Source organism: Python bivittatus, unplaced genomic scaffold, assembly GCF_059951505.1.
Source record: "Python bivittatus isolate LINGU-HERP-01145 unplaced genomic scaffold, Pbiv_v1 ctg000070_np1212, whole genome shotgun sequence".
NCBI classification, from domain to species: domain Eukaryota; kingdom Metazoa; phylum Chordata; class Lepidosauria; order Squamata; family Pythonidae; genus Python; species Python bivittatus.
This window is the reverse complement of record NW_028277034.1, coordinates 4,209,495-4,229,680: the sequence shown is the minus strand read 5'-3', so window position 1 is coordinate 4,229,680 and position 20,186 is coordinate 4,209,495. Positions and strand designations below refer to the sequence as shown.

The following is a 20,186-nucleotide window of genomic DNA, read 5'->3' as shown; positions in this document are numbered from 1 at the left end:
GGTTGTTCAGGAAGCACTAGATATAACTTGCAGCACAGTTCAGTAGAAAAGTTCAATTAACTTGCTGATCTGTCTTATGGAAGATGGGCTGCCAACAAGAGACATCTGGGATGGGAACAAAGTTTAAGACAATCTAATTAGAGGAGTGGTTTTGAACTATTCTAAGCACTGCATTTAATTTATTGCAAATGACTGGGGGAAAAAAAAAGTTTGATCCTGAAATTTTCCAAAGCTTTTTCCTAAACAAAATTGTAAAACAGAAATTTCCAGAACAGAAATGATCTTTAACAGTTGGCAAAATCTCACCTAAATGATTGCATTCTAGTCCTTGTTTTCAGTGAGAGAACATAAAACATATTTTGAAAAGTATGTTCCAACTGGACTGAATCCTCCAAAGTGATTCTGTCCATTCCATGTGTGCTTCCAGTAGAGGATATTTAGGATTCAATTTCTGAGAGATATCAAGGGAACGTGAGAGAAAATCCTTCCATGGGATGGCCCCACACTGTGGAACACCTTGCGATTAGAGGTTCACCTAGCACCTTCTTATTGGCTTTTTGGAAAGCAGTCCAGATAATTTTCTGTTAGTGTCTTTTGGGGAGATTGGATTGATTGATGGAATTCTTGAATATTTGTTCTTTCTGATCCTATGGTGAGACTGTCTGCTTATTTTTATTTCTGTACTTTCTCTATTTTGCTGATATTTATGGTTTCTTGTGCATCCTGTTGCTGAATTGGGTTCATGAGGCCATAAACTATCTGGAGTCTTAGAAGTGGGCCAGCATGGAAATATGTGTAAATAAAAAAATAAATAAATAAATCTAGGGTCACACCTTAAAGTGTAATATATATTCACGGAGCCAAAGGACTATGCATAACAGTTTGACTGGTCAAGACAGCCACAACAAATAAAGACCACATATTATCAAGTGCGGCCCTCCAATTGATGTGTGAAGTGAAGTGTGGCCCTCCAATATGAGGTCTTTATTTTCCTTCAAGTTTGTGTTACAGCTCTAGTATACAGATCCAGGTTCAACCTTCCATTTGACCTATAAAGTCATTCATATAATTAGTCTACCTCCAAAAATAATAAGTAATTGATAGTAATAAGAACAATAAAGAGCATCTATGTTGCTCTCGAAGCATTCAACATTTCCCATATACTACCTTAAAAATCATAACTACAGTCTCTAAAGTTGCCTACTTCTGCCCTTACCATTGGAAGCTGAGGCAATTGCTTGATCAAGATAGGCTGAGGTATGACCCATGAATATCCAGGCTTAAAGTACACACTCTGTGCTGCAATATTAGACCTGTTATCAGCACTGTTTTCCTTTATTAAAACTTGCATATTCCATCAACTGTCTGCTGTATCATCTTTTCCCTGCTCTTACATCGATTTCCCCAGTGATCCATCAACAAAATTACCACATTGCTTTCTTTTTAGAGACATCAGGAATACTTGCCAGTGGAAGCAAAGGTGCTGCAGATGTTGTTATTTGCCTCAAGACACATGAACAGAAGTGGAAATGATGCATCAGCTATCTTGGGAGAAGCAGAGGAAAAAAAGCAAAAGGAAAGGTTTTATATGGCTGAACAGAAAAGAAAATCAAAACAAAGCTCCCAGGTATCCTATGGGAGACAAAACGGTAATAAAGCTAAGCCATCAGGGGGCAATTGACCCCCAAACTAACCAACCAATTATGGAGAGAGGTGATTATGGGTGATAATTGCCACAAGGCGTCTAAAATATCCTTTGCAGAATTGCCTAATAAGCCTGTCCATCTATCAACGATAGCATCCATACCATTTTTTTTTAAAAAAAGTGATTCTCCATCTCCAGGTCCATACCCAAAACTCACCCATTGCATTAAGCCATTGCTTGCTTAACTAAAATTTGTAGAATAAACTGCTAGATTTCATCATACTAGCAGAAATGAACAATTAAGGCAAGTTCAAAAAACAGATCCATCCACTACAGATAAGGTTTACTGAAGAAAATAGGAAGCTGCCATCAAAGACTTTCAGCAACTATGGCTCAAGACCTTCCTGATTGACTATACTTCAACCTCATGGAATCTGATCACTTCTGTACAAAAATTTTATTTAGGAAATCGACCTGATAGTGATCATCTTCCAAGTATTACAGTTTCACAATTGCTTTTTGGAAACAGAACCCACCCCATTTTGGGATTCAGACTCAGAGTTGAGGATGGTTCATGTCAAACGGTCTCAGCAACTTAGTGAGCAAATTGCTCAGCTGCTTCAATCTGAAGCAGCACTGCAACTCCACTCCACCATAGTCAGAGGGAGGTCTGGGGACTCTCCCCTGCAGACATTTACACAACTGATCCAGTAATTCCAGCCAGTGATCTCCACCCAGATATCAAGGAGAAGAGATAACCCAGGGGGCATGACTTATGTTTCCCAGCCCTGGTTTGACGCAGCATGTTTTGAGGCCAAAAGTAAACTGATCAGAGAATTTAAGCTATATAAAGAGACCCCAGTTGAGCACCCCATCCAAGATTTTATGCTCCTGAAGAAACAATATAAACATTGTTTACAAAACAAAAAAAGATAATTCACTAAGGTTTCCTGGCAGCAACTGATAACAGCTTCTCAAGCCAGAAATTCCACTCTGTTCTGGCACCTCATAGCTTTCCATTCAGTTGACAGACCTCTTTCACTTCCTCACCTTATATCTGCATCTGTTTGGGAAGACCATTTTAGAGCATTATATTCACAAGGCCCATATAGTTGACTTAGATCTCAATGTTAACCTGCTCCCAAACTGGGTCCCTGTCACAAATTCTGAAATAAAGAGGCTTATAAATCAGCTAAAGCCTGGTAACACTCCAGGTAATGACTTCATTATGCCCGAAATGCTACGAAACAATCTGGATTGGTGGACCCCTGTTCTTGCTTCCCTGTTTACCTATATCGATTGCACTGCACAAATTCCAGAGGACTGGGGCCTAGCCATTATCGTGCCTATCTATAAAAAGCGCACTTGAGACCTGCCTGCTAATTATAGGCCTATTAGCTTGTTAAGTATAATAAGTAAGTTCTATGCCAGACACTTATACAATAAACTAGTTGACTGGACTGACTCAGAGCATATATTGGTAGATGAACAAGCAGGTTTTAGGTCCGGACATTCCATCTATGGACATGCCCTTAAACTCCAACACCTGGCCGAAAAATATACATCTAAAACAGGTTCGACTTTACATACCGCTTTTATTGATTTTAGGTCTGCATTCGATTTGGTTCCCAGAGTGAGGCTCTGTTCTAAGTTCCTCCACACTACTATTGATAGAAGGCTACCGTTTTTGATGCATAATCTCTATAAGTACTCTAGAATCAAAGTTCAATGTAGTACGCAAGGCCACCACACAAGTGAGATTCCAACTCACAGAGGAGTGAGGCAGAGTTGTATTTTAGCTCCTCTGCTGTTTAATTTGTATATAAACCCACTTGTGGCCAAAATAAATCAATTAGAATATCACCCTCCAAAATTGGCAAACAGGCACACTGCAACTTTGTTGTATGCAGATGACATAGTACCCCTATCACAAACACAAATTGGACTCAAACGAGCTATGAGTGCTCAGGCTAGTTATTGCTCTGAAGAACCTTTCGAAATCAATTATAACAAGACTAAAATTTTGGTCTTTGCAAAGAGACGTAAACTGCACATTTGGAGGACAAACAGCCAGAATATTAAACAAGTTAAATCCTTTAAATATTTGGGCATGGTTTTTCATAGCTCCACTAAACGCAGTGCGCACCAAAGTTACGTCACACAAAACACTCAAAAAACAGTGGCTGCAATCCAATCCTTTTACTTTATCAGGGGAGCATAGCATATCCCAGCAGCACTGAAGTTATACTCAGCTAAGGCTCACACACAATTACTCTTCGGTGCCCAGCTAGGACCCTATCCTTCATTAACACCTCTGAAAAGGGTTCAGTCCAAATTCTTAAGGGCCATATTTCAGGTAGCCCCTTGTATCCAAATGTAGCACTAAGGAGAGAAGCAAGGATGTCCAAAGTCAAACCAGGCGCATGGACTTGTGTTATAGCACATTGGTGAAACTACTGTTTTTCCCCGGAGGTTTGGGTTCTTTACTTATTAAGGATAATTATAAATCAGTATGGTTCAGGTCTATCTTACAAAAACTTCAAAATCTTGGCTTCTCTAGTCAGGCATTCCTAGTGATGGGCTATGAGCGTGCACTCAGTGAATTCAAACAGCGTATCAAAGACCTGGAAGTCCAGCAGGACCAGTCCGTTTTGCCTAAGAATGTTTTTTTGAGCAGTCAAGCCTTTTCTTACAAGCTAGCAAGATACCTAAATTACATCACTGTCCCCAAATTTTGGAGGGCACTAACTCTAGCACACTGCAATGCTCTTCCTACAGCAGTTTTGGAGGGCCGATACAAAAAAGTTCCAGATGAGCTGAGATTGTGCCCCTGTGGACAAGGGGCTATTGAAACTATAGCACATGTTCTGTTATACTGTATTTTTTATAAGGACTCACAAACCCATCTAATAACTCCTCATCTGATAAAATATCCAGGAAATTCTGATCTTTTTTATGTTCAGTTGTTGCTATCTGATCAGAATGATTTAGTTTCCCTGAACGTAGCTAAATTTTGTTATACTGTCTGCAAAATTAGGCAGATTTTGACTGCCCATAGATGACCCCACCAATCTGTATATATTATCATGTGCTGTTCATTTTATTTAATGTATTTTTAATGTATTTCAATGTATTTCATATTTTCATTTGAAATTCTGGTCCGTGACCGTAATAAAGATAATGATGACTTTCAGCAACTATGTTGATTCAAAAATAAGCCCTATTTTTTTTTTAAAAAAACAACCCTTTATTTTCACCCTCTTATATTTATTTTCCTTTTCACTCTCTTTGATGGATTACTTGTTGCCCTCTTAGGGATGATCTGGCTTGTTCCCACCTGTCCTTTGGTTTTGTACTGTCAGATTTGCTAACCATTTGTTTTTCTTACTGTGTGATATCTTTCACATAAAACACAATTAGATACATTCAGATCATACATTATGATTAACAAACCAGAATAGCTGAATTCAGCTAACCTAAAATCAAGCAATCCACTTTACAGCTTACCACTACGTGTGAACACAATGTATGTTTGATAGCCAGCCATATTTCAACTAAGCACTTGCACACTGCAGCTGTGATCCACGATGCTAACTGTAACGAAGGGTCTATTCTTACATGAGGCTTATCCTTTTGCTCCATCAAACCCACATAATATATGCAACTCTGTGGTGACCCTGAAGCACTATTTTCCTGTTTCAGACTTAAGGAATAGTTTCAAGACAAGAAACAGACACATAGCCATCATCAAACCAACACGTCCTGGGACAATATGTAACTACAGATCACACCAAATCCCAAATACAGTTAAAAAAAATACCACATGAATACCCCCAGATGGAATTAGATTTCTACTTTGAATGTTTTCACCAAAAAGCTGAAGCCACAATCATCAGTAAAAAAATAAATAAATAAATAAAATCCCCTTTTTCAACAATCTCAGCAGGATAAAATAAGATGCCATCCAAGGCCTCAAGAACAGCATCATAATCAAAGAAGCTGATTTCAACAACTCCCACTCCACCATCAACCTCAGCTTCAACCTATCTACAAAACAACTCCATTTCCTTGATGTTACAGTAAAATGACACAATGAACGCATGAACACCATGTTCTGCAGGAAACCAACAGATTGCCATGCATACATACATGCTTCCAACTTCCATCCAGAATGCACCACCAAATCTAATATCTATAGCCAGGCTCTACACTACAACCAAGTTGTTCTGACCCACTTGACAGAGATGTTTAACTAACGGAATTAAACCAGACATTCAGGAGACTGAATGATCCGCTCAGCAAAATCAATAGACAAATCAATAGAGCCAGATCAATTCCCAGGGAGGATCTATTAAAAGACAGATCACAAAAAACAGAATAAGAAAACATCACAGGTTGTCACATTCAGCACATAGCTCAAGCCATTCAAATGCACTATTAATAAGTTACAAACCATACTGGACAATCACACCACACTTTCTCAGGCACAGGTGGTAGTCCCATACTTGCATACAAACAACCGCCCAACCTGAAACAGATTCTCACAAACAACAAGAAAAAATAGAACAATTATGCTAACATGGGAACCCAGATCTTACAACAAACCCAGAGATCTCCTTTGCCCCAACATTTGTACCAAAAGCACAATCAGTGATCCCAACAACTTTATATACAAAGTTAGAGGTGCCTCCACATGCTCTTCCTCTAAGGTGATATATGGCATCATTTTCCAGAAATGCTGCTCTGAATAAACATTGGATAAACAAATCAGAGTTTGTACAAAAGAAGGAATAGATACAACTTTGACATCAGGACTCAAAACAGTAACAGCAAAGCATTTTAGCCTCTCGGTGCATCCGAATACAGATGTCAAGGTAGCTATTTCAGAACAATGTAACTACACCAACACAGTAGAGCGAGACTGTGGAATTCACATACCACAAAAGGTTTCAGGTTATCTCAGAAGGTCTTAACAAACACAATGGAATTTTAACACACTATAATTATTCCTTGATATTGTACTTGTAATCTATCTCATGTGTAACTCGCATCTTCCCAACAACCTTGTCTTCCCCTTCTCCCGATCATCCCAATTTAAATCTTACATAAGTTTAGCTACTCCATGCATGTGATAAAGTGAGTTGTAGTTCCCAAAAGCTTATACCTTTTAATAAAATGTGTTAGTCTGAAAAGGTACTACCTGACTCCTCCTGATTTTTGGCTACCATAGACTACCATGGCTATCCTCCTACAATGTAAAGAAAAAGAAAATAGTTTTTCAGAAAAATTGCACTTAATTATTGCTTGAACATTATGCAAAATTAAAGAAATAAACTGTTGAAAACTTCAGAAACCAAAGAAATTTGGCTTCAGCTGCAACCCTCAGCATATTTTACACCAAGTATATCATACTGATTCCAACTGCATTGCAATTTTATATTGATCAAAGATACACCTAAAAAAATAATATATAACTATAGAAACATAGCTACAACACAAGTTAGGCACACTTCCATCATCTTAAGCATGCTTAATTCTACATTGGATAGTGACCAAAAAACATTTTCAGAGAAAGTTGTTGCTACACAGATTAAATGTAGATTTCATATTAAGTGAGAACTGGCACTGAGAACACAAGAAATAGGATACAATTGCTGCAGAAACTAAGTTAGTACATAGTAGTTTTATTCTATAGTATCATTTTGAAAGGTTTTACTCTATTATTCAGGCACAGCATTTATACTAAAACTGTAAACAGCTTTAACAGAATAACAGAAACTGTTATTGTAGGATGCCCTTTCTCCAGATCCAACAGCAGGTCCTATCCATCAAGGAATGCCATCTGGTGGGATCAGGAAGTGGGCCTTTTCTGTTCTAGCACCCCACCCCAGAAGACCCAACCCTCTGCCCCCAAATTCATTTAGTTCCATTAGTTCTGACCATGCTGGCATTTCATAAAGCTTTAAAAACATGGCTGTGTTCCCAGGGATGGGACCCAGGAAGTTAATTTTGCCCATAAGATGGATGTGTCATCTGCTAACGATTTATGTTGCCCTCTGTTGCCACTATCTATAACAGATAGTATATCTAAAAGGAAGGATTACTTTTTCGAAAGAATTTTCACATGGGGAAAGTTTTCAGTTGGTGTTGTGGCAGTCAAGGATACAGACCATCACAGTAGTAGAAATTCAGATTATGTGTATGTGATGCTATGTGTCCTTGGCTGCCACAACACCAACTGAAAGCAAGGTTCTTCCTCACTTTGAAAGGGAGAACACATTCATCCTCTTCTAAAAAAAGCATCTCTAAAACAGCTGGAAGTACAGCTTTCCACTAGGTGTACCAGTAAAATTGTTGGACTAGGACAAGTGTTACTCAGTTTTAAGCTCACTCTCAGTCATGGTAGCTTGCAGAATTATTTTATGAAAATGATCACCTGGTTGCTACTGTGGAGGAAAAAATGGATAAGGGAGTGTTATATACATTACCTTGATCTTTAAGAGGAAAGCCATGATACAAAAATAACAACTAATATAGACACATGAACACAACCCCATATGGTGGAGGATGGGTTTTATTTAACATTTTTAATGATGTTCATTAAAAATGCCTTTCTCTTTCATCTCAGCTCTAGTATATTTAAATTCAATGTTCTATATAAAATAACCTTAAAAACAAAAAGAAAGGGGAATGAAAGCCAGCCAGATAATATTTACCCACTTAGTTTAGATACTGATTAAAAGAAGCACAAGCAGGGGCTTAAATGTGTGGTTAAAAAGTGAAAAATCCTCATTGTTTCTCTGTGTTAAGCCATTAATTTAAAGCACTCTCAGCCTTCCATAGGTTCCTAGAGGACTATTTCTAGTTCCAACATAAGCATACAGTACTTTTCTTATTCACACATCTTACACGGAGGGTCAAGATGTTTTTAAAGTATTTAATGGATTGCTTCCTCTATCCTTTAAAAAAAAAAAATTATGACACAGGAGTTTTAGAGTTATTTTGCACACTATGAAATGGGTTCCATGAACTAGATAGGGCAGAGCAGAGAAGTATTTTCTGTATTCCAGAATATAAATAAACACCAGCAGAACTGAGACAGATGAGATGGAAGAGGGTAGTTGTGCTTCTCTGTGCAAAATTTTAAAACTGTGCTTGCTGATATCTGAAATGCAATTTTCTTCTGGATTAGTGCTTTCTGCAACAATTTAAAAAAGTAAATTTCCTCTCCCCACTTCAGAAATGATAACTACATGTCTCATTATGGAATGCAGAGTAATCCTCTTCACATTTCATCCCTCCCCTTTATTTATTCCTTTCTATGTGGTGGCAATTCTTTAGACATTCTCCTGCATATATCATATTGTTGGAGTTGGTACATCCCATGTTTTCTTTCTTCCTCTTTCAGTATGTTATCACAGTCTTGCACCAATGCACAACAAGGTTCCTCCTCTCCAACGACTGCAGAGTAATGGGTGCATCCAATATGGTGGCTTACAGTTTGTAGGTACACTTCAGACTTACAAATATATTCCAATATACAGTCTGGGAATTGTTGGCTTACTTCATAATTCATCTAGAGCCAGGGGACTTTAACTGGTAAGACCAGAGAAACCCAAGTTCAAGTATACCCCAAACTATGGAAACTCACTAGGTGACTCATGGGGTATACCTCTCAGCTCAATCTACTTAATATATTATGTTTATAATAATGAAACTGAAGGAGTGAATGTTATATATGCTACTTTTAGCTCTTGAAAGAAATGCAGAATATTAATCTAAGGTATGACTAAATAAAGTACAGTACACAAAAGGATTTACAGAAATGTATCTTGTACATCTTATTTTTAAGACATATTCTTTACTGTGCAGTGTAAAGATGGTGAAAGTACACACCGAGTGAGACCCACAACCTCCTTCATAGTGGTATCTGGAACTCACAGATATTATTGAAGGCAAATGCTTGATAAATGCTAATAGAATATGTCTTACTTTATAAGCCACACCTACTTGTGACAATATCTCTTTTGCTACAACCTATTTAGGACTGTCTCAGCTCTTTCAAAAAAACTATTTAATAAGAATTGTCACAAAGAACCAAACATTATCTCCCTCACTTCCAACACTGCTGTCACCCATAAAAAGAATTATGCCAAAACATTCCAACAATCAGGTTCTTATTACAAATGTTCCATAAAGAACAGTCATGTCAAAGTTCAAGAAGAAGAATGGCAGCTATTATTATCTCACTAGGAGTTCATCAGTCTTCTCCATTTCATCTTCCATTTAATGCATTTCAGTCCAAAGAAGAGAATGTCATTTCTACATGTATCCTATTCCTTGAGATGAAAGGAACAAACACAAAGTGCCCAGAAAAGATATTGGGGCTCACTTTGTGACAGCACAGAAACTATCATTGCAATTTGCAAACAAACACTGTTCCCTATACTAAAGGAGGTTAGATCAACAGATCAAAAATAGAATTTGGCACGTCAGAATGCCAGAAGCAGATGCCATTTGCGCCATGATCTCTAAGGAATTGAATAAGGAATTGGCCCAGCCACCTGCAAAACTAGGAAAAGTTCCAAAGCATTCAAAGGCCAATCAAGTCTCCATAACTAATGCGCAAAGGGGGAGCAATGGTAGATTTTCAAATACATGTCCGGGTCCAGTAACAAAAATTGAGATGCCTTTCTCTTCTTCTCCCCTTATAGTCATAATCTTGCACCAGAAGTCTGTAATTAACGCAAGGAGTCAGGGATTTTAAAGCACCACCACTGGGTTTAGGAGTCTCAGAAGGGGAACAAGTGCCTGGTACCTGGATTGTGAAAGAGAGCAGAAATTTTCCCCTCCACTAAAATGAAGTGTGTTCATATAATTTGCCTGCTGTCTTTTCTTACCCCCAATTCATTTCCTTCAAACTCAATTAAGTTTATCAACTTCCTTGCATTTTATTATTTATTCATTTCCTAAATTTGTACCTGCCAAAATCAAAAAACCTGCAGTGATTCATAGCAGAATCATAAACATAACTCGTTTAAAAATCACTAATACCAAAAATCAAACAGCAATATAAACACTCACCCACAACACAGGCTAATAACATCATTTCAACAACCAAAGGTTCAAGAAAATAATTCAGTTAAGAGTTTGTGGAAGGGCATCAATATGGGGGCCAAACAAATCTCCAGGGAGAGGCTATTCTATAATGGAGGTACAACTGAAAAACAGCACCTGAATTCTTCAGTCTGTCTTACTGCAATAAAGTGAGGAATAAATAGCAGTTATTCCTAAGGTACATAGGTTGGGCAGGGCATATCTGATTGAAGAAGATGCCTGTGGATATACCTTAGCACAAGCTGGAAGACAACAGGAAGCCAATGCAAGGCCTGAAGCACCAGTATAAACATGTTCATGCTGGTATACACCAGGGAACTTCCAGGTTGCCACACTCTAGTTGAATTCTAACTTCCAAATGGTCTTCAAAGCCTGACCCATGTATCGTACACTGAAATAGTCTAAGCACGTAGAGATGAGGGCAAGAGTTACCATTGCCAGATCCCTTATGTTCCAGGGAGGGCCACAATTAGCACATCAGCTGGATTGGAGATAACTCGGCTGCTGGTTATTTAAAAATGATTCTACCTCAGATAGGTAAAAGTTTGGATATCATAAAGGATTCGTGCATCTTACTAGTTTTCAGATTTACAGACTGCTATTTCACAAACTTTTGGTTTCTATTCATCCTTGCCATGTAGAAAAAAATCCAGAAATAATCCACCACATAATATTTGGACTGCCTCATTCTCCCCAACACATGGCATACCTCTGAAATAGCATATCCTAACAACAACAAAAATAAATAGTTGTAAATGAAAGATTAAACAAAGAAGAAAGTTGTGCCAATGTATTGTTCTAAATACAAGGACAAATTTCATGGTTTCTAAAACTTCATTACAAAAATAAGCAAAGGAATTGATATAATCTGAGTAATTTCTCAGGACGTTTAGCATCACACACAGACTCTCCCCCTGAAAAATTCAGGCCACAGAATAATTTAGTTTCTTTACTTCAGACGTTATGATGGAATAGTGTGTGCTTGTGTGATCACAGAAGTTAACCTTTTATTTATTTTTTAATCCTCAAATGTTTTAGAAAATAAGACTGCATGTTGAGTCCATGGTTATTTAACTTATGGATAATTAGTTCAATCCCCATACAAGACTGCCTCTCCACCTTGCTTCCATCTTTAAGTAGAGGCATCTTAAGATGTATCTACACCTCCTCTAGAAATATTTACTGTGAATACTGAGATATCCTTCTATTATTTCTGCCCCTATTTTAAACTCTATTTTACTTCTGATGAGGTAACAAGAAAAGGATTAGTTCAGTGGTCAGACTTGAGTTCCATCTCCAAATATTCTTCAAATTATAATTTCCCCTATAGGTTTCCTCTTCACTCTCTTCCTATGCTCTTTATATTCTCTGTCTTACACTTCACTTTTGCTTTCCTTCCTTCACTTCCAGTCCTCCTTTCACAGGGTTGCATCTCCACTTTGCATGTTCCCCATATTTCCAAACCTATTAATTTATTCTTCAAAGTTTACGGAACTTTACAGTTTACAATAAAAACATAAAATCAGAATTCATAACCAATATTAAAACGACTAAAATGTAATTAACCCTATCAACAATGAATACCCTAGGCAGAGTCATATTATATATTCCTTTTGTGAATGTGGTCCCCCTGCCTTCCCTCAGGTCATCTTCCTTCCTTCTGCATCCCCTTTCAGCTAGTCCTTTCCACTTTTCTAGAGCAGGCTTCCTCAACCCCAGCAAGTTTAAGATGGGTGCATATGAATTCCCAGAATTCTGGGAATTGACATCCACCCATCTTAAAGTTGCTGAGGTTGAGGAACCCTGTGCTAGGGGAAGATCTTAATTTTAATCAGGATCTGTCACAGCACAACTCCTCAACTTCTTTCAAAGGATAGGATCAGTACGAGGACAATGACTAGCAAATTCTATCATTCTATCTTAATTATCACAGAAAATTTCAAAATATCAACAAAACAAGATAAGAAAGGAATAAGGAAAAACCTCTCAGCAATTAAATCCAAAAAGGATCCTTTTTTCCTCCTGTACCTTTGACCTCAAATTCATTTCTCTTATTCACAAATAGTTACTTGTTTCACATGCTCAAGGGAATATACTCCTCCTCTGAAAAATCCAGGCCACAGAATAATTTGGCTTCTTTACTTCAAAAGTTAGGATGGAACAGAGTGTGCCTATGCAATCAAAGAAGATAACCTTTATTATTATTTTTTAATGCTTTAGAAAATAAGACTCCATGCTGAGCCCCTGAGCTCCAGCATATGGATGGATGAGTTCAACCCCACGGCGAGGGTGCCTCTCCACTGATTCGCATCTCGAAGGCCAGGCCTGAAGGATCCATTGTTTCCGCCACGCTGCCCTTCTGCATCTCAGAAGAATGGCTGCCGGTACATGCGCCCAAGAAAAATTACTCGGAAGGAAGCCCATGAGATTGCAATCGGTGAGACTGCCGAACAGGCGAATTCCGAGCAGAAAGGACGCTCGCCATACACAAAGCGCGCGTAAAGGGAGGAAAGCGAGGAGTCCGAGCGGCACAGGAGTAACGAGGAGGGGAGCGAGGCAGCAAGCAGGGCGCCTGCGGCGTGGAGGAAAGGGCGGGGGACAGAATTGCCCGTTCTTCCCACGCTCCCGGGGAAGAACGGAAGATGCGCAGGTGGAGACAGAGAAGCTAAGGGTTCTACCTCCTTCTTCTTTTGGCTCCCCCCGAACTGGACGCACAGGAGGAAGAGGAGGCAGCTCCCCGCAGACAGGTGCAGTGCTGAGCGCCGAAGCGATGCCATGACTCCCGACGCCGCCCGCGTACCTGCAAGCGCCGTTATCCACGCCGCTTCTCCCTGCCCGACTTGGGCCCGAGCAGCGGCCAATCCAAAAGCCAGCTCCTGGGCAAAGCGTTCTGGGAAATGTAGTCTCCTCGCGTCCCTCTGAAGCACGCCTTCTTTCTCCCTTCAAGAGAGAGGAGCCTGTTACTGGCTTATCTGCACGAAGAGGGGCTGCGGGAGGAGCAGCCGTGGCTTTAGGGCCGGAGGGCAGGTGGTCCTGAGTCCGAAATTTGGTGCAGCTGTTTGTTCCCTCGGAAGAAAGAAATATTGGACTGGACAGAATTTGCGCAGGATGCGACCTAAGTAAATTAGGCTGTAGCGCATGGGTTTAGGAAGGAAAGGGGGTAATAATAAGATGAGGAGAATGTGGATAAGTTGACTTTAACAAGGATTAGGGAAAGTCGTGTTTCCACGGTTTTGAAATATGGAAAGAGACTCTACACCGGCGGCTCCTGAGCATTGCAATGAGGATTGAACAAAAGGCTAATTAGCACTATCGGAGATATTGTAAAGTTCCATAGGTTGTTGCCCGGGATCCACATGGATGCAACACAACCATGAAGTCAGCTAGTTCAAGGACTTAAAATATATGACTTTTATCATATATTTATTAAATGGGCATAAAAATGAAATTTTACTGTGTAAAATTGAGCCTGCCTGCTCAAAGTCAATCCTACTGAATTCAGCTCCTTGTATGGAAGTCTGTTCAAAATTACACTGTTATCGATTGGGGACTCGTGGTCTTTATGTTTTCAGGCCTTGGAGTGGGCATTTTCTTTGGTCTCAAATGCTCTGGGAAACTTGCAAGTGATTATACTTTTCCAAAAAAGCCTTTCGATTTACTAACCCATCTAAAAATTGGCTGTGAGCTAACTTTCTTCTTCCCCATGTCCTGCTTTTGGTAACTCCTTGTCTGCTTAAGAGTTCTGAGAACTTGAAACCCTGAACAATTTTCCAAGATATTGGAACAATACCTTGAATATTTTTCTCAACTGGCTGAGATGGCTAGTATCATGATGTGATACTAACTGGAGATAAGGTATTTCTGTCTGGAGAAAGTGTTGCACAGTTTAGAAACCATGGCTGAGAAGACCCTCCTTGAAACTACTTGCTAGTTTTCCCACTGCTCAGGGCCTTTCCCACTGCTGAGTGAAAGTGCTATCCACCTAGAAAGCTATATTAGCATGAAATTTGTTGTGTCATGATTGACCTTGATCCTGCCTCTACTGCCTGTTTATGTTGCTACCTTTCCCTCCAGTGTAATAGTTGACAAAACTGTATAGAGTTGACATACCTTACAGCTATCCTAAGACAATGTCCAAATATGGAAAACAAACAAACAGTACAACTTAAGGCTGATTCATGGGGTGGTGATGAGAAGAAAGCAACATCATGGAGGCCCAGCAGAAAAAAAATGTTGCCAAGTTGTGTGTGTACCATGGTTGCGCACAAGTGGAGAAAGGGACTAGGAAAAGAGCTGCTGAAATGTAACAACATTCCTGAATATATATATATATATAATGAGGAAGCAGAGGTCCCAGTTTGCTTAGGACCCAGGCCATTTAGGACTTTATCCATACCAACACAAAGAAAGTCCCAGTCATTGGGGCTCACATCTGAATAGATATACAGGCATTAATTGTAAACTTAAATGCAATCTACTGAACTGAATAACTGTCTGGAGTTTGTGGATTCAGGTAGGATATAAATTATGCAAATGAATAATTTAAAAAAACCCTACTGTTTCAAAAGAGCATTAGATTCATCTTGAAAAAACAGGTCTAGTTCTCTTTCAAAAAAGTACTAGATTTATTTATTTGTTTATTAAATTTGTATGCCACCCATCTCCCCCAGCGGGTGACTCTGGGTGGCTCACAATGAAAGTAAAACCCACAAGCAGTTAAAAAAGAAATACCTCCATTAATTAATTAAATTAAAATTAATTAATTAATTAATTAAAAAGTCAAACTACAAAAACAAGCCCTATACATAAAAACTAAAAACATTCAAGATGACACGGAAGTAAAATCAATTACTCCAAAAGCCACTTCCACTGGTGTGAGCCCCCAGGCCATCTGGCATAGCCAAGATTTCACGGTCTTCCTGAAGGCCCTGAGAGTGGGGTCACACCTCACCTTGAGTGGTATCTTGTTCTACAGAGTAGGGGCCACAGCAGAAAAGGCCCTCTTCCTAGATCCCACCAGTTTAAATTCCTTGACAGGTGGAGTCTGCAACATGCCCCTTCTGCTGGACCAAGTGGGGCGGGCTGATATAACAGGGGTGAGATGGCTCCTCAGATAACCTGATCCATTTATACAATATCTGAATAGTGCTTCTCAAACACTGGTCAGACACTACAAGGGCAGATGTGTCTTTGGAAGCCAGGTGCCCAGTTTCTCCTGCAGTTCAACCTAAAATAGCTATGGAGTGCAGTGCCCAGTGACGAAAATGAGGGATGTACCTACAGCAGTGTAAAATAGCCAGTAGAAGCTGGACTGATCCACTCCCTAATTGCATCATCAACAATATTATCAAGAAAGCTTCACAGATCATGTCCATGACAAAAATTGTGTCAGGAGAAAAAGTAAAGCTCTGCTATAAAGTTGAAGCAATTAAATAGGTCTTTAAGATGCTTATGCTGTGGGCTGAGGGTGAGATAAAGGAAATATCATGAAATCATGTCATTTAAAAACTATTTGAGTTGTAATTTCATGCTACAGTTAGAAGGATATAAGGATGAATCCACTGGAAAACCCAGCAAATTCACAACCAATATAGTCTCTGCAATTTTAGCATGCCCCTTAAAAACTCAACATCGGGAAAAGCCTGCTCAGGGTATACACTGTTCAGATGAAGCTCAACAAACTGATAAAACCAGCATCATAGTCTCCATGTTTATAGCATGGACCCAGATAGTTCAGCACCAACAAGACAAGATATGTGCACACTTTCTCATTGACTAATGGCTACATGACTCCAAAAGGAAACACAATGCAGGGGAAAAAAATGCATGCAAGATAACCACAAAATTTAACTTTGCTGTAGAAAAGATTTTTTAAGCTTAGGGGAGAGCTGCTCTTTCTGCTTAGCCCATTGCCGGGGCAGGAACAGGACAACTTCCCCCCATTCCCAGTCCATAGAAGATGCACCCCATACCCATTTTCTTCAGTTCAAAACTGTTTTTTGACCCAATCTGTCTTAAGCCTTTCAGAACAGATTGTTTTCTAGCACTTTGGTCCATTCTAATAGCAGCCCCAGCTTTGATTGGCTGCAGTGCCTGGCACACCTTCTTCCCTCCAACAGCTGGTTGTTGCTCTATGCAGACATTTCATCCTCGGCTGCCAGGATGCTAAGTTCTCTACTGATCAGCAGTTCCTTTTTTTTTTTTTTTTTTTAATAATCTTGCAGTTGATCCAACAATGGCCCATTAAGGTGGTGAGCTATCCTCAACTATAGAAGCTCAGTATTCATATCTCCAGGTAGGCACCCTTTCATTTTCTGTCCAGGCTGGATGAAGCATGTTCTTCTTGCTTTCCCATCTCCTGCCCACAGTAGTTCGAGGCTTTCCTTCCACCTTGCTACTTGTTTCTATGAGGTTGAATTGTCAGGTTGTCCTTGCTACAAAGTTTTCATGGATCTACAGAGAAAGAAAGAAGCAAGAGAACATAGCATGACAGCAATGATGGTACCATAATAGAAGAAAGAAAGGATCAGTGTTAATGTCAAAGAAGGTAACATGGGGACTGGTGATGAAAGCATCCATATATGCAAACATCTGGAAAACAAAAAAAGGCACAGGAACTAGTGAAGAGAGGACAATTCCGAAAAAGAGAAGGGAGGCACTAGTAGATTGATCCATCCCGGAGCCAGCCAGTGAGGCTTGTCTTCCCTGCATGGATAGGAAGGACAACGAGCAAAGTCAATCAGGCCTTTAGGTGGCCTTCATCTAGGCTGAGCATCAGCCTAGCCCCATTATCAATCAACTGCACTCCAGACTAGAATTTCTGAAGTTGGTTTAAGAAGCAACAAGGAGCCACAAGGAAAACTCGTGCAAGCTTGGGCTGCAGTGTGGAATTGTCCTTAATCTACCAGGCGATTGACATAAGCAATTTAATATTATTAAACATTGGGTGGTTGATTTCAAACATAAGCAATTTAATCAGTGCTTATGTTTGAAATCAACCACCCAGAATCACCTGTAAGAGCAAATAGAGCCATACCCGACCCAGGCAAGTCATGCAGTAGCAGGACCTCCATCAAAATAGGTACTTAAATAGGATGTGCTTAAATAAGACACACTCATCACTCATCATCCCAAACAGCCTCAGGCAATGCAACAACTGTACTAGCTGGCTAGAAATAACTGGGGGACAGGGAGGAGGAGTGAATCACAGCGTACAAAGCAACAGCCCAATCACAGGACTTGGAACAACCAAAACATTGAAACAACACTGCTCAGCATGTGTTGGAAGTTGATGTATTCTGTCTGTGCATGTCCATGTTCCTGATAGTAAGAATCTAATCTCAGCAATGATTAGCGAAGCAGGTTATAGAACAATAAAGGAAATTTATTATAGAGATAGGCAAAGCCTTGCATCTAGCTAGTTATGTCCTATCAGGAAAAAATTCAAAAGTGCTCTATGCCTGTGTGCCTGAAAAGAAAGGCAAAAGGGAGTGACCTGAAATGAGCAATCTCCTAGACAAATAGGAGACAGAGTGATAAGCAAAAAGGGGATACAGACTAAATCTGTAACTTTCAATCTACACCTTACATGCTCCTCTCGGTCAGTAGGTCCTGAGGCCTTGAAGAGTTAGTTCCACTGGATTTGGACTTCCAACAAGATGGCCCTATTTTAGTCTGAGGATGGGATAAGCTCAGAACAAAGCCTGTGGAATACAATTGATTGTATTCTACAGAACAAAGCCTGTGGAACACAAAGCTTTTGCTTCAAGATTAAAATATTCAAAGTTGCTTTGTTGAGACTGGAATGCTCCAAGGTTGAAATGCTTTGCATACCCTAATGCTTAAATCTGCAGGCTTCAGATTATTGCTCTTCTAAGTAGCTAAAAATTAGATTTCACCAGATATAACCAAATCTGCAAATACTGCTTGTAGACTTAATCAGGCTCTGCAGAGTCCTCCTATATCAGCAGTCTCGCTAGGGCTTGGATAAGAAGGCACTTAAAAATCTTATGTTTGCTACAGATAAATCTCCCATGGTAGGATGCAGTTTAAATTAATAAGAGATAGAAAGTTTTAAAACCATTATTGTTTCAAAAAAGCGTTTAATGCAATCTGTTATTTCAGAAATTATAAGTGCACTAGCAGCTGCTCAACATCTATTTAATCAAAATCCATTCTTTAAATCAACTTTTAGATTGCTAACTATTCAGGCACCACTGGGTTTCATAACCCTCCACCACAGAGCCATATTTAGAACGTGGGAAGGGAACAAAGTTAAGTTACAAGTGATATAATTTTTCATTCTGAATGATCCATAATATCAGATCGACTGGAATGACAAACAAAGAAAAAGTTGGAAGAAAAATTGCATCTGGGTTTGTACTTAAGCGCCAGTTTTGTAATGGGAATATTAATCATGGTACATCATATCTAAATGAACAGTGCTTGACAAAGTACTGGAAAGCAAAATCAGATTTCACCACCCTTGTTTTCCACCAATCCTGAAAGCTCATCTTACTTGGCAGCCAACTGTCATCAAGGTACTGAACCAAGAAGACTCCGTTTGGCGGCTATCAGAAATCTAGAGTTTGTACTGAATTCCTTGTCAATAAAGCTGGCAACAAAACTTTTATCTGAGGGCAGATCCTGAGGCCTAGGATTTCTCTGTTGATTGCTCCAATCTAAATGTAATATTGTGTGGACTCCTGGCCTTATATACAAAACTGAGAATGTTTCAGGAGGTCTGCTCAATGTCCTTCAGAGTGAATAGCAGCATCTGATCTCTCGAGCAACTGATGGTATCACCAAAAGCTATCACATTACACATGTGGGATATGGGGACTGAACCCAGTTATCCACAGCTGTAGTTCTTGTTCTATGAAGAACGTACTGCCATTTTCAATTTCTTTCAATGCCTTATTGGACTATGTTTTTCTCCTCCAGTATAAACCTGTAGATGTATATTCACGGGTAAGTCCCATCTATAAGATCTCATTTCCCACTTATTCAAATATCAGATGAAAACACATGTTAAAGCATTCACAAATTGTACCTGTATCAGTCTACACCATTGTTAAGTTATAATAGTTATATCATTACTAACCAAACTGTGTTTCTGCTTAGTATTATGTATCAACCAGTTCATTGTATTGAATTATAGATTCATCTTCATATCTCTGTAACCATAGCATGAAGATGCCCTGCTAATAAAATATATTGCTAGCTCTTAGAGGCAGATTAACTTCATACTGAGTTTTAAAGTAGTGTTTTCTCTTATCTCCCAACACCATTTTGACTATGACCACAACCTATGACACTTCATGCCAGCAATCAAGAGTTGGGATCTGCCCAGCTTCCACTGACCACTTTAGACTGTTATGGGTACTTTTTCTTCCCTCTGGTCATTGGACATTGCATTCCATGG

At 39.4% G+C, this 20,186-nt stretch overlaps 1 protein-coding gene across 1 annotated transcript in view; it reads right to left on the bottom strand.

Annotated features, from left to right (window-relative positions):
* The window catches only part of TUSC3 (tumor suppressor candidate 3), a 127,946-nt gene extending 114,359 nt beyond the window's left edge, over positions 1 to 13,587 (bottom strand). Inside the window, exon 1 of the mRNA XM_088131130.1 lies at positions 13,441 to 13,587. Within this exon, the coding sequence (XP_087987256.1) occupies positions 13,441 to 13,539 (99 nt within the window). The 5' untranslated portion in view covers positions 13,540 to 13,587. The remainder of the gene's footprint in view (positions 1 to 13,440) is intronic.
* Positions 13,588 to 20,186: the final 6,599 nt, after the last annotated feature.